The 16,630-nt window shown below is 40.2% G+C and overlaps 2 protein-coding genes across 3 annotated transcripts in view; one reads left to right on the top strand and one right to left on the bottom strand.

Moving 5' to 3' along the window:
* The window catches only part of LOC109485152 (contactin-2-like), a 99,814-nt gene extending 88,916 nt beyond the window's left edge, over positions 1 to 10,898 (top strand). Inside the window, exons 22-32 of one of the 2 annotated variants that reach the window (XM_019788589.1) lie at positions 2,591 to 2,681; positions 3,484 to 3,605; positions 3,960 to 4,020; positions 5,020 to 5,120; positions 5,914 to 6,082; positions 6,625 to 6,731; positions 7,320 to 7,482; positions 7,905 to 8,018; positions 8,373 to 8,510; positions 8,907 to 9,011; positions 10,550 to 10,898. In XM_019788589.1, the coding sequence (XP_019644148.1) occupies positions 2,591 to 2,681; positions 3,484 to 3,605; positions 3,960 to 4,020; positions 5,020 to 5,120; positions 5,914 to 6,082; positions 6,625 to 6,731; positions 7,320 to 7,482; positions 7,905 to 8,018; positions 8,373 to 8,510; positions 8,907 to 9,011; positions 10,550 to 10,764 (1,386 nt within the window). In that variant the 3' untranslated portion in view covers positions 10,765 to 10,898. The remainder of the gene's footprint in view (positions 1 to 2,590; positions 2,682 to 3,483; positions 3,606 to 3,959; positions 4,021 to 5,019; positions 5,121 to 5,913; positions 6,083 to 6,624; positions 6,732 to 7,319; positions 7,483 to 7,904; positions 8,019 to 8,372; positions 8,511 to 8,906; positions 9,012 to 10,549) is intronic. The other variant, XM_019788584.1, reaches the window with a different exon arrangement.
* A 5,034-nt stretch (positions 10,899 to 15,932) lies between these two features.
* The window catches only part of LOC109485129 (tetratricopeptide repeat protein 28-like), a 6,571-nt gene continuing 5,873 nt past the window's right edge, over positions 15,933 to 16,630 (bottom strand). Inside the window, exon 4 of the mRNA XM_019788563.1 lies at positions 15,933 to 15,942. Within this exon, the coding sequence (XP_019644122.1) occupies positions 15,933 to 15,942 (10 nt within the window). The remainder of the gene's footprint in view (positions 15,943 to 16,630) is intronic.

Here is a 16,630-nt window from a genome sequence, read left to right as displayed (position 1 = left end):
TTTGAGTTTTTTGGCTGTGTTATAGCAAATGTATTACTGTGTTAGGGTGCCTTGTTTACCACGTTTGGACATGAGTCATCACAATGGAATGCAGGGCATCAACCAATAGGCATGCAGCTTTCCTCTATACTTCTTGCTGATTGGCTGTTGGGATTTAACTTGATTAACACCTGCACAGAAGCATTTCCATACTGACAGTATGTCTGTATTCAAGTGTTTTGGTAGGTATTTCAAGCTTTCCTGCTCCAGCAGTGGAATGCCGGGCATGGACGTTTTTTTTTTATTTTGAAAATCAACAGTTTGCATTATGCAATTAAAAATCCTAACCAATAAAGTAGGGAATAGCTATCCAACTGTTGTTTTAGTTGTATTTTACTTCATATTATAGTTATATCAATGTAAATCATTGTTTTCCCTTGTGTTTCCCATTCTTTCCCTGCCATGTCGTAAAATGTGGTGAACCCATCGCTGTATTTGCTCCAAAGCAAATATTGGCCTTTCTAGTTTAGGAATTTATATTGCACGGCATTCACAAACAAGCTGCACAGGATTGCCTGGATCGTTGTGCTGAATACAGTTGCCGCTAGTTATATGAGTGTTGTGGAAGATATTTAGGAGGGAAAAACCACTTCTAGACTAATTATGAGATTTTAGTGCTGACGTGGTGAAAAGAAACTTTGCATAATTGAACACCTCGCTTCATTCACATCAACTAAGCACTGCAAGGCCGATTGCTGATGTTAAGGAGCAGAGTTCGAACCTAGAAAGCTGCTATGCATACATATTGATGATATGTCATAACGTTAAATATCTTTTGTGCAGTTATGTATTATGTATTTATATTGTACTGTGTTTTGAATTCTTGAATAAAAAAAGTTTTAAAAAGTCTAAAAAATCTACATCATAGGATGGACTTAGTCATAGTGGTTGTGAAGTGTCGATCTCATGATAGCATGAAAAGTAAGCAATAACGTAACTGCATTTTCTTTCAGTGATATTGACCATGTTCCTTTTTTCACATGTTCTACGATACAGAAACGTGCCATTAACTGGTGGTGGGACACCTGGGTAAGTAACAATTACGTTTACCTTGTGATTAGAAAGAGGAATCAACTATCCTGATGAAGGTGGCATAATGACGGTGGTCTTTGAAGATGTAATCCTTGTATGCCCATTGTTTTGGAATAAAGTGTAGCGTCGTACTCGTCGTACGTTCAGTTGTGGTAAGATTGATGATTTAATAATGATGCTGTTGATTAATATCATGGTCCTCGTTTCTGGTATTATGGTCCAAAAGCTTTGCAACGTAAATGTCGAAAACAATGCTCATTATAGAGAGGCTTTGAAATATTGAATCAGATCATATAATCTAAAAACTTTAATCAAGTGTTTTCCTAGAATGCAAAGTCACACAGGATTTTTAAGATAGTTGACAAGTTGTTGATTCAGAAATTGAAGGTTTGAATATTTATTTATTAAGGAATTTCCAATTAGTGACAATACAACCACTACTCTTCCTAGCCTGGAGTAGTCCTCTTATATACATTGTAAAATACATTTTATTTTATTTTATTCACATGGATTTTTGAGCATTAGATAGGAAGCACTTATTGTGCTTATGTGAATCCGCTGCTCATAAAACATAATACAAATGTAAACATAAAGATGACATAAAGTATAACATAAACATAAAAATGAAAGTGGCTGGCGCACCAATACCTATAGCATAGCAATAATGAGATTGGCCAAATCTTCCAGAGTGATGAATATAGTTGAACACAATATCAAAGATACGGCAGTTAGTAGAGTAAAATACATTATAATATTTACATTCACTTCTAACTACTTTGAAAAAAAAAACGCTTACTAAAATTTGACATCTAATAATACAATAATACAATAGACGTCAAACAATGAATGTTTTCCTCTTAGCTCCGGTACATCCCAGAGGAAGAGGAGAAGGATGAAACAGGGTTCAAGTACGCCCGTCTCTATGACGACGGTCTGACAAAAGTATCAGGACCTTCTGGCAAGGAGACTTACATACTTCGCGGACTTCAGCCAAGCACACTGTACAACTTTCAGGTTGGAGACTACTTCGTACTGGATTGCATAAAATCATTGGCTCAGTTGTATTTTGCAAAGATCAAATAGAATCCGCCATCTTTCTTTTCACCTCTTTTCAGCAACTGACGTGGGTAGTCACGTGACTCAGAGGTTAAAGGTCAACACATGTCACGTGAATAGACGAGTTTGTTGAATATACTTTAGTCTCCATCAGACTCCTTTGCAGGCTGAATAAATAGTAGATAAATTGCGAATTGGACTAAAAAGAATGTAGCTGGCGAAGGGAGTTGGCCGGCCATAGAGGGTCCAGTTTGCCTGCTATGTTTATTCAGCCTGCAAATGACTCTGGTGGAGACTAGATGGCCTTGGTGACTGCAGCTAGCTTTGACAAAATATTTTGTCTACTTTGCTTATTATTTTAAACTGTCTACTTTGCTAATTATTCTAAACAGCAACTCAATTGAAACTTTTTAGAATACTTTCAAATTTGTTTACAGAAATGCGTTTCCTTCGTTTTGTTTAGGTGCGAGCCAACAGCCATCCATATTTTGGCGAGTACAGCAACATCACCCGTGCGATAACATTGAAAACTGGCAACCCATGGCTCAGGGGATGTAAGTTTAAGTTCGTTACATTCCATCTAGTTGCAATAATTGTCTATGCAGTGAATCCCTGAACAAAGAAAAATGAATGCCTAAGGGATGGGTTGGGTGGACGAGAATGCAAACAATTATAGTCAGGTTAAAAACTGAAAACCAATGATAGAACATGAGAAACTAACCAAAGGAGGTAATTACACAACCAGGTTATCAAATCAAGTCATAATCTATTTCTCTAATATAAATAGATTTTTTTACGCGTGCTGGAAATTATAGGTATGGTAGAAACAGGTTAATGCCATAATATTGAATGATTAACATCCACTTACCTTACTTTAGTGGCGTCGGCTGGTGTAGTGGTTAGAGCATGAAGCAGGGTTCGATTCCGCCCCGACGTTGTGCCGTTGGGAAAGGCACTTTACACGAATTTCCCCACTCCACCCAGGTGTGAATGGGTACCTAACTTCGGTTGGGGAAAGTCGTATTGAGGTCACCTTGTGGCGCCGAATGGCAGCCGCACAGACCCTTGCGGCAGTTCCACAAAAAAATTGTGGAACAATTATGTGTATCATGTGTATTATTATTTGATTGTTGTTATTTGTATTGATTATTATGTGATACCCTGCATCAATTCAGCCGTATAAAGGCTGCGACTGCACGGGTACTGTTTGGACAATAAAAAACATTTATTTATTTAGACCTTAGGTCCTCCAAGTTCATGACATTCTTTGAGTGGTGTTGCCTTGATTTGCGTTGAATATGACCTGCCAGTTGTATTCTCAGCATCCACGACATGTATTACATTGTTCCTTACCAGTGCAAGGCAGCTGGTGGATCCCGATCCTGTTCTGGTTCGAGGTGACACTTCTGATCATCATGATGCTCATCCTTTCCTGTTGCTGCTGTCTTTGGTGCTGTGAGAGGCATCGACATCCACCGGTTAGTCCTACTGAAACCATTGTTTTCAATGATGTCCACATCTGAGGTTGATACTTTATATGTTGATGACAATAGCTAAGAACTAGATTATGATTATATCTCAGCGATTGAGGCCGGACAATAATGTCCTTTGGGAACAGTAATGATAGCAATGACATTGATACATTGCCTTTCCTATCTATAGATTTAACTATCTCCTTTGCCCTTCCCGCAAAAAGGAGGACGAAAGGGACTCGGCATCTAAAACGGTTTGGTAACCAGGCTAGGCTTTAACATCTACGCCTGACACACGTTAAAATCTACAGTTTGTAACTTAAACCGACTAGGCGTATTTTGACATATGATGACTTACAGAAGGAGGAATCTCTTCCCCTGGCCAAAAGAAAGGGACTGGCAAAAGACTATGAAGTGGATGGTGAGTCTTTTCTCAAATTATTATTTTTCATTTACTTCAATTTTCACCATGTACCACAAAACAAGGCCCATGAGAAACACAAGTTTTGGGTTACAATAATGGAATGTGAAGACAAATGTTTGTTTACGTTGGACTTGAAATGTTCAAGGTTGTACACATTAGCGAAGCATTCACAAGGAAGCTTGTTCCATAGTGATGTAAGAAAGAAGCTTTCAGCGTGGAACTTAAGAGAGGGATTATGGGCGAAGAAAAGGTGATCTGATTACGTAGTAGCGGCAAAACTTGTCCTGGTCGACGAAGTTTGCAGTGGGGGTACAAGCGATTGGAGCGTTTGCCATGGAAAAAGAGATACACTATAAGGACAGACATGCAACACTGCGCATTTGTAAGAGGGGTTGACCGGTTCCAAGGTAACAAACTTTACTCCCAACAAGATTTTATAAGTGGTTGTGAACTGGCAGATCCAGCCCATATGTGACGCCAATATTCCATTTTACGTAATGACATGTTTATCGTTTGGAGAAGCTGTCTTTGTTTGTTTGTTTATTTCGATCTCCATTAGTGCTTAAAAAGCACTATTCTTCCTGGGGTCAATAAAATAAAACATAGATAACAAAACTGTGTACATAATGATGATTACAAAATAATAAAGTAAGTTCAAATCAATAGAGTAAGTTCAAATCAATAGGAGAGGTCAGAGGTCGACCTAAAAAAAGCACAGAATAAACTGAACATAATCCAGAGTTGTACGTAATCAACAAAGGTGCCAACAAAATAAACAAAGGTATAAATAACTTAAATAACTAAATAGAACATAATGTCTAACTGATCATAATTCCAAAGAAAAGATAAATATAACAAATTGATCAGCCATTTAAATAACTGAAAGGTAGCAGCAGAGACAAAATAACTTATACAAAATCAAATAAAACATTCTATACAATATCATTTCTTTGTATCGACCATGTAACCTTTATAAATATCATACCCCATTTCCAGTAATGACACCATACCACAAGGAGGTCCTCCGGCATTTCAGGAACACTATCATCCGATACGTCAGCCCGGACCCTGTTGCCGATCATCTCGTTGAAAGAGAGGTGAGTATGACGGATCTCTATTCCTAAAACAATTAGTTGACAGGACGTTAAATGGAGGTCCCGTGTTTGAGGAGAGCCACACCTTGAGCACGTTAAAGAACCCACCACACTTATTGATAGAGGTCATTCCTAGTGTGAGTGGTTCTAACCTCACATTCTGGTCTCAGGGTTGACATCTTGCTAAGCTGGTAGTCAATTACTTCCACAAATTCTCTTTCACAAATTCTAGCCTAAATAGGGTAGGGAATTTCCCGAGCAGCCATCGCGATCGTAACCCCTGTTTTGCCGTCTATTGAGCCAGTGAGTCAAGCGTGCCGAAGCTCGATGTTTCTGACTTAGGGAGAAGAGATGCTGCTGCAGTGAAAGTTAAAGTGAAAATGAAAGTGAAAGTGATCTCGAACCAGTTAAGCTCATTGAAGAGCTACTCTTCCACTGGTCGTGACAGAGAAGACAGACGCTATGTACAGTATTTACAGGTTCATTGTATCGGTGAAATTCCCCTAGCTCTTTTTGACAAGTGCAATGAACAGTGGACCACGGCTTAACGTCCCGTCTTAAGGACTGCGACCCTAAACAGTAGCGTGCATGTCGGGTGAGTGACATCATCCGGGATTCGAACTCCCAACCTCTAAGTCCAGAGGCAGGATCGCTAACCACTGGACTACGCAAGCTACAACAGTGAAAGTTAGCTAAGTATACCTAGAAGTTTTCTATGTTGCTTTGCTCTGAGCAAACTCGGTTAAAAATCGCTGGAACTTCTACCAATAATAAAACCTTTTCTTGTATGTCATAGGCCTTACCTCAGACAATAGCAGGCCAGATCAAGCAGATTGAGGAACCAGATTTTGCCAATGAGAGGCTTCTGGACATCCTGCCGAACCGTCCGGATTTCGCCTTCGACCATTTCTGCGATGGAGTCCGCCCTGAACATCCCTGGCTGTCTGATCTACTGGAGGAGAGAGGTACGTTCTTTTGGCATATTGTTTTAAAGCTGCATTATGTAAAATTAGGACGCCACAAAAATCAATTTTCATGGCATTTCTTTACAAACTAAGTTGAGTCAACCCTAATGCATTGCAAATAAGTACCATTCAGGAAGTTCCAAATTATAATGCCTTACGGGTGTGTTTAAAAGTTAGAAACACAGCTGTCAGTCATGTTTGTTTACATTCTGGTATTTTTGGTGGTTCCACAAGCTGAGATGGCATTCTGTAGACTGTTTTAACGCCAACCATAACTGTTAGAATGTGAAAAATAATTGCGCGAATATGTTGACAACTGGAAGTAAATTATAATCACATGAAGATAATGTTACATAATGACCCTTTAAGATACTGCTATATTTCCCATTCCAGACCGTTCTACAGATCTTTAATGATTTCAACGACATATTGTTTCCTCAGTCATCATCAACTTGAAGTTGTGTAGTAAATGTATCGTTGTTATTGGTTATTGACCTTGTGTTTTGTTGGCCTATGGCTATAAATTCCGTTGTTCCCAACAGAAGAAGAAATGACAGACGACCACAGGACCACCCTCCAGTCTCACCAGGAGACCCTGGCTGCTACTGTTGACCCTCATCCAGTCATCAGCCACATGGAGGAGAATAAGGTAGGAGTTTCGTCCATTATTGCTCACTAGTTATCTACAGCAATGCCTTACAGATGGCAAGGTGGTCCTTTGGTTAGGGTTGTCGACTCAGAAGGTTCTTGGTTCGAATCCCTAGCAGGCCACATTGCTGTGTCCTTGGGAAAAGCTGAGATCCAAAACCTTCGGGAAGTATATAACGCATGTTGATATCTCAACGACTGCTGGCAAAAAAGGATGGCGGTCTTCCCTGCAGATAACAATTATATTTAATGGATTGTCTCCTGACCATGGACCGGTGCAATAGCTCAATTGGTAGAGTGCTCGCTTTGTAACCGGGAGGTCGTGAGTTCAAACCCCGGGCGGGTCATACCAAAGACTTTAAAAATGGTACACACTTCTTTCTCTGCTTAGCACTCAGCACATATGAGAAAGAGTGTGGGAAGGTCAAACACACAGCACTACCAGCAGACTAGCCCCCTGCTGTAGTGCCTTGCACAATTGTGTGTCGCCCATAGGCTACGAAATGGAGATGGGCACCACCCTACGCTCGGTATAAGAGCACTGGAGACCTTCTTCTTCTCCTGATCATGGCCTGATTTCATTTTGCAGTACTTCAACAACGTGGAGGCCGAGGATCTGATGAACATGCCAGGTAAAGAAGAGACGAACAATGCCGTGATTGACATGGTGAAAGACCGTCCTGACCCCGCCTTCTACCACTACCTGATGTGCATCAACCAGCAGGATCCAAGTCTGGCCGCCAAAATCGGAGGTAAGAAAAACGGTATACCCTACATGCATTATCGTGGGACCGAAATAGTCCTCACTCACCTAAGCATATCTGACACACAAATTCTCTCACCTAGAGCTTTCGACCAGTCACTCTGGTCTTCCTTAGTAGACTGACCCAGTGAAGCTTGTCACAGGGCTTCTTTGAGGTGTGACGTCAACACTGGGTCAAGGGTATCTGTCCAAATAGTGTTGTTCGGTGAATTCGGCTACTATTCGGCTGCGCCAGCTAGCTGAATGTTTCCATATGTTTAAAACATTCTTGGACTGGCAAGGATGTTCGAACCCGGGACCTCTTGGTTCTGAGCCAAGTACTCTACCGTTACGCCACCGACCCCACTATGTATTTGTTTCAAAATATGATTGTTCCTTTGTTAGTCTCATCTTTATTGCTTCCCTCCTCAGGACCAGACTACCAGGTGGACATCAAGAGGCTTCAGTTGGAGATGGAGACCAGGGCAATGATGCTGCAGCCAGATCACATGGTCGCTGATGGAGACTACGATGAAGATAAGAGCGGTAAGGACGCTATGGGTCGTTGGAAAGGGGAATTGTACGATGTTGTATGTATTACATGCCTGCTGGTAGCATGGGGCAGACATTTGATCCCATCTGGTGGTCACTCACTGCTTTGCAGGTGGCATGCACAAGGAGCAAGCTCTGGACTTTGTGTTGCTCACTGTACTGACACAATGCATTTACTACAGCTGTGCGTAGTGGAAGCGTAGTTTTGCCAAAGGCAAATGTACCATGTGATTTCTGCTTCTGAAACGTCCGCCTGTTTCTATTCAACTCAATCAAGGGCTTTGTATGAATTTGTAAAAAAATAAAGTCATATATTTTCAAATAATTGCTTCTCTTCATAACTTTCAGATGCTGGATCCTACCATATCGACATGCCGATGTTGAACAAAATGGACGACCTCAACGCGGTAGCTGCGGAACCAGTTGAGATGGAGATGGCTAAGATGGACCCCGTGGACGCTCCAAACATGTCTTCTGGCCTGGACGGTAAGTTTTCAATTTTCAACTTCTTTTGAACGGTTATTTGTTACTGTCAGTGATTCTACTGGTACCACTGAAAATCGAGTGATAGGCAGGGCAGAACTAACACGCGTTTGAAGGTATGCACTGATGGTCACGTGAAAACTTGGCCCCGATTTGTCAGGGTGTGATTAATATTCATGACCCACGTGAACGGTAAAATTCCAGAGGCGCCAAATTTGAACCCAGGGCTGCAGCCACAGCCCTCATAACTCGTGCTTATTCTGGCATCAAGGTTTATTTATGTACGTTGTTTTTCATCTATTATCGTGTCGAATGTTGCTGACGAGTATCAATGTCTTTTACATGAACTATGTAGTCCTTTAAGTTGATTAAGCTTAGGGAACCACTTGTACTTTGCAGTTTTTCAGCCACCACCAAGAGAGGCTCATCCGTTTGAGTCCCAGTCCGGAAGCACCATTGAAGTGGAAAATGAACAACCCGTCATCATCGAGATTGTCGGAGACGGTGAGATAGCTTTTACTACCTTCGCCAAAAAGGTTGATTTATAGTTATGGGTTCACCACAAAGTGGTGAAACCATATTGCTTTTTCTGATGTTTCTTCTCCTTCTCCTCCTCCTCCTCCTTCTTCTTCTCCTGCCATTTCTTTAAATGGATTCAGTTTCTTTATTTTGGGGCCTAAGGACCTGAAATTTGTTATGGAGGTACAGTGGACAAATACCCCTAGGCGTTTTTTTAATTTTTGTGATACAGGATTTTAGAATGGTTTTATTTGAGCTTTTTTGCAGTGTTATAGCAAATGTATTACTGTGTTAGTGTGCACGTTTGGGCATGAGTCATCACAATGGAATGCAGGGCATCAACCAATAGGCATGCAGCTTTCCTCTATCCTTCTTGCTGATTGGCTGTTGGGATTTAACGGGGTTAACTTCATTAACACCTGCACAGAGCTATTCCATACTGACAGTATGAACTGTATTCAAGTGTTTTGGTAGGTATTTCAAGCTTTCCTGCTCCAGCATTGGAATGCAGGGCATGGACGCTTCTTTTTATCTTGTAAAGCATTGTTTTCCCTTGTATTTCTCATTCTTTCCCTGCCATGTCGTAAAATGTGGTGAAGCCATCGCTGTATTTGCTCCAAAGCAAATGTCGGCCTTTCTAGTTCCGGGAGCGTTTGTGTGTGTGTGTGTGTGTGTGTGTGTGTGTGTGTGTGTGTGTGTCTGTGTGTGTGTGTGTGCGTGTGTGTGTGTGTGTGTGTAAACATAATAACTCGATAAGGCTTAATTCAAAAAAAGGATTGTGCTGATATTTGGTAGGTGGGTAGGTCTTGAAGACACCTCAAAATAGTTAGATTTTGGACCCCCTGGCGGCTTGTTATAGTACTGCAGTGGAACGTCCAATGTTGATATATCATGATCTGGACATGCTAGGGTCACGAATTTTGCATGGTAGCTAGCTCAAGTTCATTAACTACTTGTCTCCTGTCTATGCTAATAGTCTAGACCCTCCTTCATTTCAGAAAAAGGTAAATATTTATTTCTAAACAGTTGACTATAAAGTCGAGTAGAAATCAACAGTGACCGTCACTGGAACACAGGCGAAAAATGTATGCATGATGTACAAAATGAGTGATAAACTGGTGGACGTACCAACTATTACATGCAAGTATCTAATACCAGCTCAGAAAAGGACCTCTAAGTACCAGAGTTATCAATCTAGGATTGAGGTGGCATCATTTTTCCCTAGCAGAGTGGATTCCGCTGTCACCAAGTCCAGTATGGGCATTATCATTAGATAGCTTTAAACAATGTTTAGAGTTAGATTTTTAAAGGTTTGGTGTAACAAGTCATTCGGTGTATTATGGCCAGCTGCCACCATGTGCATGAGAAGTGTGTTACGAGTAGCAGTTATACCGGTTATACATATACAGGTACAAAATAGTATTAAAGATAAATGGATGCTAAGGTTACCAGTTCATCTAATAAGAAAACCAATAGCCTCTAGTGTGTGACACTGACTTAAATTTTACATTGTGTCTCTCTAGCTGAGCGCATTCGCTGGCTGTATGAAGGCGCTCCACTGCCCAACAACGACTTCTACCGACAGTACACGGAAGGGGAGGACATCAACTCCCTGTTCATCGCCGAAGTGAACAGGCAGAACCAGGGCTGTTACACCTGTGAGGGCACCACCGGATCAAGCGTTGTGAACTGTGACATCTTCATCAAGGTCCGAGAGCCGCAGGCTCAAATAGTGTAAACACATCACTGTCATTGTGTTTACTGTATTAAAGGCAGCCAGTGAGGTTTTAGGGCTTGGAAACCCGATTTTTCAAAGCCAATATTTTAGCCATTTATCTACACACTGAGTTGAAACCACACTATCACAAACCCTCATAGAGCAAAAATTCCCAATATTCTGACGGGAAATGGTTACTGGAAGGGCCCAGGGCTGATTTTTAGGGTACCACCCAGAAAATAAAGGACTCATCTTGGGTCTTATTTCTACAGTTTCAAAATCCCATTTTATGAACTACTGACTGAAATGTGCTTATTTGAAGCAGTATGTGTAAATATCACAAAGATTGCCTTATTCAGATTTTTTCAGTGTTGCTGCCCTGAAATCGCATTGGATGCACGTTAATGTCATTGTGTGTACTGTAAGCACATTGCTGTCCTCACGTTTACCACCTGAACTGTTTTGACTGCTTTAACTACTTGGACCTCTCACAGACTTGTGAGCCTGAGCTTGAGTTTACTGAGATACCCTTAGCGGGGCTAATCTTTCAGGGCTCAGTAACAAAGGAATACAAACAGTACATAAAATAGATGTACACATATGTCTGATATTACAAACGAATGTAGTACAGATTATCTTACCAACACAGACTTAAAGTAAGAATTGAAGATTAAGAATTACGAACTGTGTCCTGACGTCAATACAGTATATACAGGTATCACCTAAATCATTAACTTGCATAAGAAGTCTTAAATTCACTTAGTAAAGCATTCTACAACTTCACAGATCTGTAGGTGAACATTTTTCCACTGTTGTTCTTAAGTTTCGATAATGAATAGTCATACATGTACACTGAATGCCTTGTGGAGTATGAGATGTATGGATCGGTGCAAGAGATTTGTAGATGTCCTGTGGCTCATTTGTGATTACCATGTGAACGACATGGCCAAAAACATATCAGCTTTGGGTATAGAAGGTGAAATATTTACTGTTTTAAGATTCAGAGGGTAACAGGATTTATAAGTTAACATCATGTGGAGAGTAATATGTAGTAGTAGTATTAATATAGTTAATGCTTTTACAAAATAGGTATTACTAAGATTTGATTTGTTTGAATGCTGTCTAATTTTTCTTGAATTTTACTCAACGAGTTTGAAGACAACATGATCTTGAATATTTACTATGTAATGTTTAACATTTGTGTAACTAACTTGAAGATTCACTTTCAATATTGTATACAATAATTTTAATTGGTTAGGGTTTAAGAATGAATAATGATTAATCTGTACAACCTGTATTTGATAACTTTGTTTTTCTATATTCTTTTTTTCGTGGGAAGGATTGTTACTGTCACTATATTTCCTTACTTTCATTGAACATGCGATTTCGTACTGGTTACGTTTTAAATAGATTAAATAAAAATTGTGGAAATGGGGGTGTTGGATTTTATATTGAAATGGAGGTCAATATATAACAATATTTAAGCTGTTGTTGTGTGTTTTAGTTTACAAGAAAAACAATTTATGAAACTTACTTGAGGATCATTTAGACTAGTTCACATTATTTTAATAAGGCCATGCCATTTCGCTGAATTTTGTCGCAAAATTTTATCCCTGTACAATTGTGTGTTGGAATAAAGTTCAACCTTTTACTGAGGCCATGCCCCTATCACACATAGCTGAATATGGCCTTCTGAACACAACCAAACTTCGGTACCCAAGACCATGGCTAGGAGTAGGTCGGGAGCAAGGTCGTCTGCGACAGCGGGATGCTTTAAAATGTTTAAAACATTCGGGTGTGAGCGGGATATTCCGCCATGGTCGGTTGGTGGTTGCCTGGTGTTTGGGAGAAGGTTAGCACTGTTCTGGAGTAGAATTTGACTCATTTAAATTCGTATATATTTGTATAAAAAGGTCGGCGTTGCCTAGATCAAGCCAGACTGTTCCCAAACTTTAGCCAACCTTGGTTGTTGGTCGTGTAAAAATTCTAAATGCGTGACAGGGTGTAGGGGCTTACGCTAATTGGTCACCATCACCAAGAATACAAAAAAAGAACAAGTGTTACATATCTCTGGTAACCACGCCAAGGGCTAGTAGTGTCCCTGCTGTGTTAGCCAAACGACACAATGCTGTGCCGCGAAAGAGATTGATCGACAACGCTTAACGGATTGGTGCACTGACGTTATGACCTGGGCCCCACGGCTACACTTTTCAAACGCCTGTGTGCAGCACAGTTAAGTAATAATTAATCACCTGTCTTTTCCTCAAACTTAAAAGGGATTGCCTCTTAACAACTGTCAAACTTATGTCAAAGTTGCCTGCCCTACTGACAATTTGAACTGAGATCTGTTGATAAAATATGTATCTTGAGAATTCAAGGCAAGACATGGGGCAGAACCAGAAAGACTATATCATAAATTATGATAATGGACCACTTTATGAGACGCAATTAATCATAAAGACGTAATTATAACCTCCAGTAGAGATCATTCATTGTTTCATTTATTGAGATTTGCCACATTTGTGGAAGGATTAACATAACACGCGACGATATAGTCTTGCCTATCTCATCACCAACGGTCGGAGTTCAACTCCGGTATTTGAAAAAGGCAAATGGTTCAAGCTATATCAGCACCTTTTCATTAGATCACTCCGCATTGTGACACGGTTCGACCGTTTCACTCAAGCGTATCATTACACGTTAGGAAGCCGCGAGAAAAGTCGCACATTTGGACCAAATTTGTAGAGTACGAATCTTTGCCGTCCTCTAGACCCTATTTTGGATAACCCTATCAACCATGTTTTTAGTCAATTTCTCATATTTTTCCTGCGAAAAAAAGGACACCGGGACTACATTTTTCACCTGTCAAGGTTTTTGCCGCGCATGGCCATTACTTGTCCCTGCTCTACATATTATGCGGACGCTGTGGCGGGGTCATATACAAGTCATCGTCCGCATGCATCACATCTGCCCACCTCACACCTGCGACCATTGTCCACAAAAACAGGTATGTTCTCTACTATTCTTAAACCTTCTCAAAACCTATCGCTTCAACTGTTGCGTGTACATGTCCTTAGCATATACAAATGCTGCAGATGCAAAATCCAAATTAGAATTATTTAGCTGGGGTGTAGGAAAAATGTTGCGTTTCCCGTTTCAGTCCTGAATAAATCAGTAGGTAGGGATAATCTTTTTTCTTTCTTTTTTATTAGACTTTGGCAATCTCTAGTGCTTATACAATACAGTTTAACAAAGTAAAACTTGTGTGAGGAAACTTATATTTCCAATGTCAGTGTTATAAAACCAAGTGTACAACGTTTTATCACTCAGGTGTCAGATCATGGAGCTAGGAAAGGTTGACCGCTCAAAATTTATGTCCATTGCAGGGGTCCACCCAAAAAGAGCCTAGGGTTGGCAGTTTTTTTTCTGGGGTCTGTCTGGTAGCAGGAACACAACATGTTTTTCCTAGGCTTGGGGATTCTTTTAAGGATTTTAACGCTGTCGCAACATTCGAGAAAAGATGGAAATGCACTGTGTAAGTCGTTACAGTTGTATTTCATAAGAAGCCATTCACTCCTAAAACTTTTACGTTTTACTGCACTATGTTGGTTTTCTATATTCAAATCGTGGGTTAAGCTCTAGTCATTCCGAAAAATGCGGCCATCTGTTGATGCTGTTGTACATGTACAAAGCACCCCAACAACAGGAAGGAATTTGAACTTTTGAACTTCTTTATCACGTTCGAATATCAACTGATCTCTGACAGCGTACAGTAAATTTAACGTTGGACTCAGTCAGTCGATTGCATTAGATCTACCCATGGAGGTAGACGATCTACCTGATGTTATGTGATATTTGCGCAAAATAACGAAAATTACACGTTTTAATTTGGCGAGAGATCAAGAAAGCTTACTAACATACCAAAATGATTGTCAAAATCTTAAGAAGTCCTTTCAGATTTAGTTCTATCTTGTCATTTTCGAACGGACGAGAAATGACGTCGCTACAGTTGTATTTCAAAAGAAGCTATTCTGCATATCTCAGTTCAAGATTCTGGGATAGAACTGTACTCTCTCGAGATAAGTGCGATAAAGTCGCCATTGTCAGCCTAACACTGTCTGTCCCTGGCACCAAGTTATTTTAAGTGTCCAATGTTACTGACTGTGCATAATGTCCTGGGGTGGTAGACAACGGTGAGATAGGCTCAGGTTGACACATACAGTCGGCACGAATACTAAATGCTGTGTTAATGGATCGCAAACAGTGTACTAGTAAACAACAATAAATAATGATATCCCCTAAAGGGACAGTTCAACTGTATCTTGATTAAGTTCCCCTGGTCTTGTTTTTGTCAGTGTGGATTGTGGTATTCCACAATACGTCAACTCCGAAGACACATCTTTTGTAACGTTTGTCAGACAACTCCCCTATGGTTCTGCTACATAAATCAACTGGACGTCCGTACGGACGCCGATTGATTGTTGTAACACATCGAAGTCAGTAGCTCATAATTCTTCCGTAAATGTGTCAGGTGCAGACCATTTCCGTGAGCCTCTTTTACATGACGAGTGACTTTAGTGGTACCAAGGCACAGACATGCTATAAGAACATCTTTGTCAGTGTCGAATGTAGATCATTGCGCTGTTGCTCACATTGAAACTTGAGTTATAATGTTTTGTGTACATGTCTTGCACGTACAAATAATTGTTACTCAAGCAACTGGATAGATTTTTAAAACTGTTAGACGTTTCAAGTAGCATACACTGCTGACTAAACTAATCTGTAGTTGACTAGGTATTTATAGATATTCATAAACCATGAATTTTTATACTCATATACACAAACACCTGCTCAACTACAGGTATTTTCATATACAAAAAATTATCCACTTGCTTGAGTAACATGTACAAGTCCTTCTCGTCTCTATCATGGATGTCTAATTAAAACAACGGGCGACGTACTTTGCGTCTTGATTGACGGACTTGTTTTTGTGTGGGTAGATAAATAACGACAGCGGGTCATGAACTAAGGACCTGTCTTTGTTTCAGAAAGATAAATCTATGGGGGAGAGGAAATCAAGATGGGAGGTTTAGCGAGACTTCTGCTGTGCATCGTTGTTATCTCATCTAACATTGTTGTGGTGTGGACGCAGTCAAAGGGAATAGGTAAGTGTTGAGAACATTTACAATTCACTTGTTCCTGTTCAGTAGACCCACAAGTATTCAATCAGATTATCCACTTCCAACAGTTTCCAAAACCCTAGAACAAGAGGACTGGACTGAAAACGGACTGATGATTTACTTTTAATTTTTGTATTATATATTTTTGGTTTGATTTGTAATCCGTACACCCGCCCTCACCCGCGACCCTGTTGAAAAGCGGTCATATGTATGTACCGAACAAGCTTTCGAGTTTAAATAAAGGCTTACTACTGCTACTACTATTACTACTACTACTACTACTACTACTACTACTACTACTACTACTACTACTACTACTACTACTACTACCAGAGACCATTTTTCTACCTTTTAAACCTTCTGTTCAAGCAAAAAGCAGTGTTAACTCTGTAATAAATTGGTATGTTATGATCATTTCCTCAGTCTATTAAAGATGACAAGAGTGGTTTTAAGTAAGCTCAAGAGAACAATCACTTGTGTTGGAACAAAATTTTTAACTTTAAACATAGCCTGATTATATCTTAAAAGTCCATCTGTGTTGGTAGAAATCATTATGAAGCAATCGTAAACTGTAATTTCCAACACAACAAATTGGACTCACCCAAATTCTCACTGCTCACGGAGTCAGTGTGTTACCTGCGTGACGTCATGGAAGCGGTGGATTGCTCATTCCTTGACAAAGACTGGAGTTGTACAGTTGAAAATTT

Source organism: Branchiostoma belcheri, unplaced genomic scaffold (genome assembly GCF_001625305.1).
Source record: "Branchiostoma belcheri isolate BF01 breed outbred unplaced genomic scaffold, Haploidv18h27 scaffold73, whole genome shotgun sequence".
Classification (NCBI taxonomy): Eukaryota; Metazoa; Chordata; class Leptocardii; order Amphioxiformes; family Branchiostomatidae; genus Branchiostoma; species Branchiostoma belcheri.
This window is presented reverse-complemented; position numbering and strand designations above follow the sequence as displayed.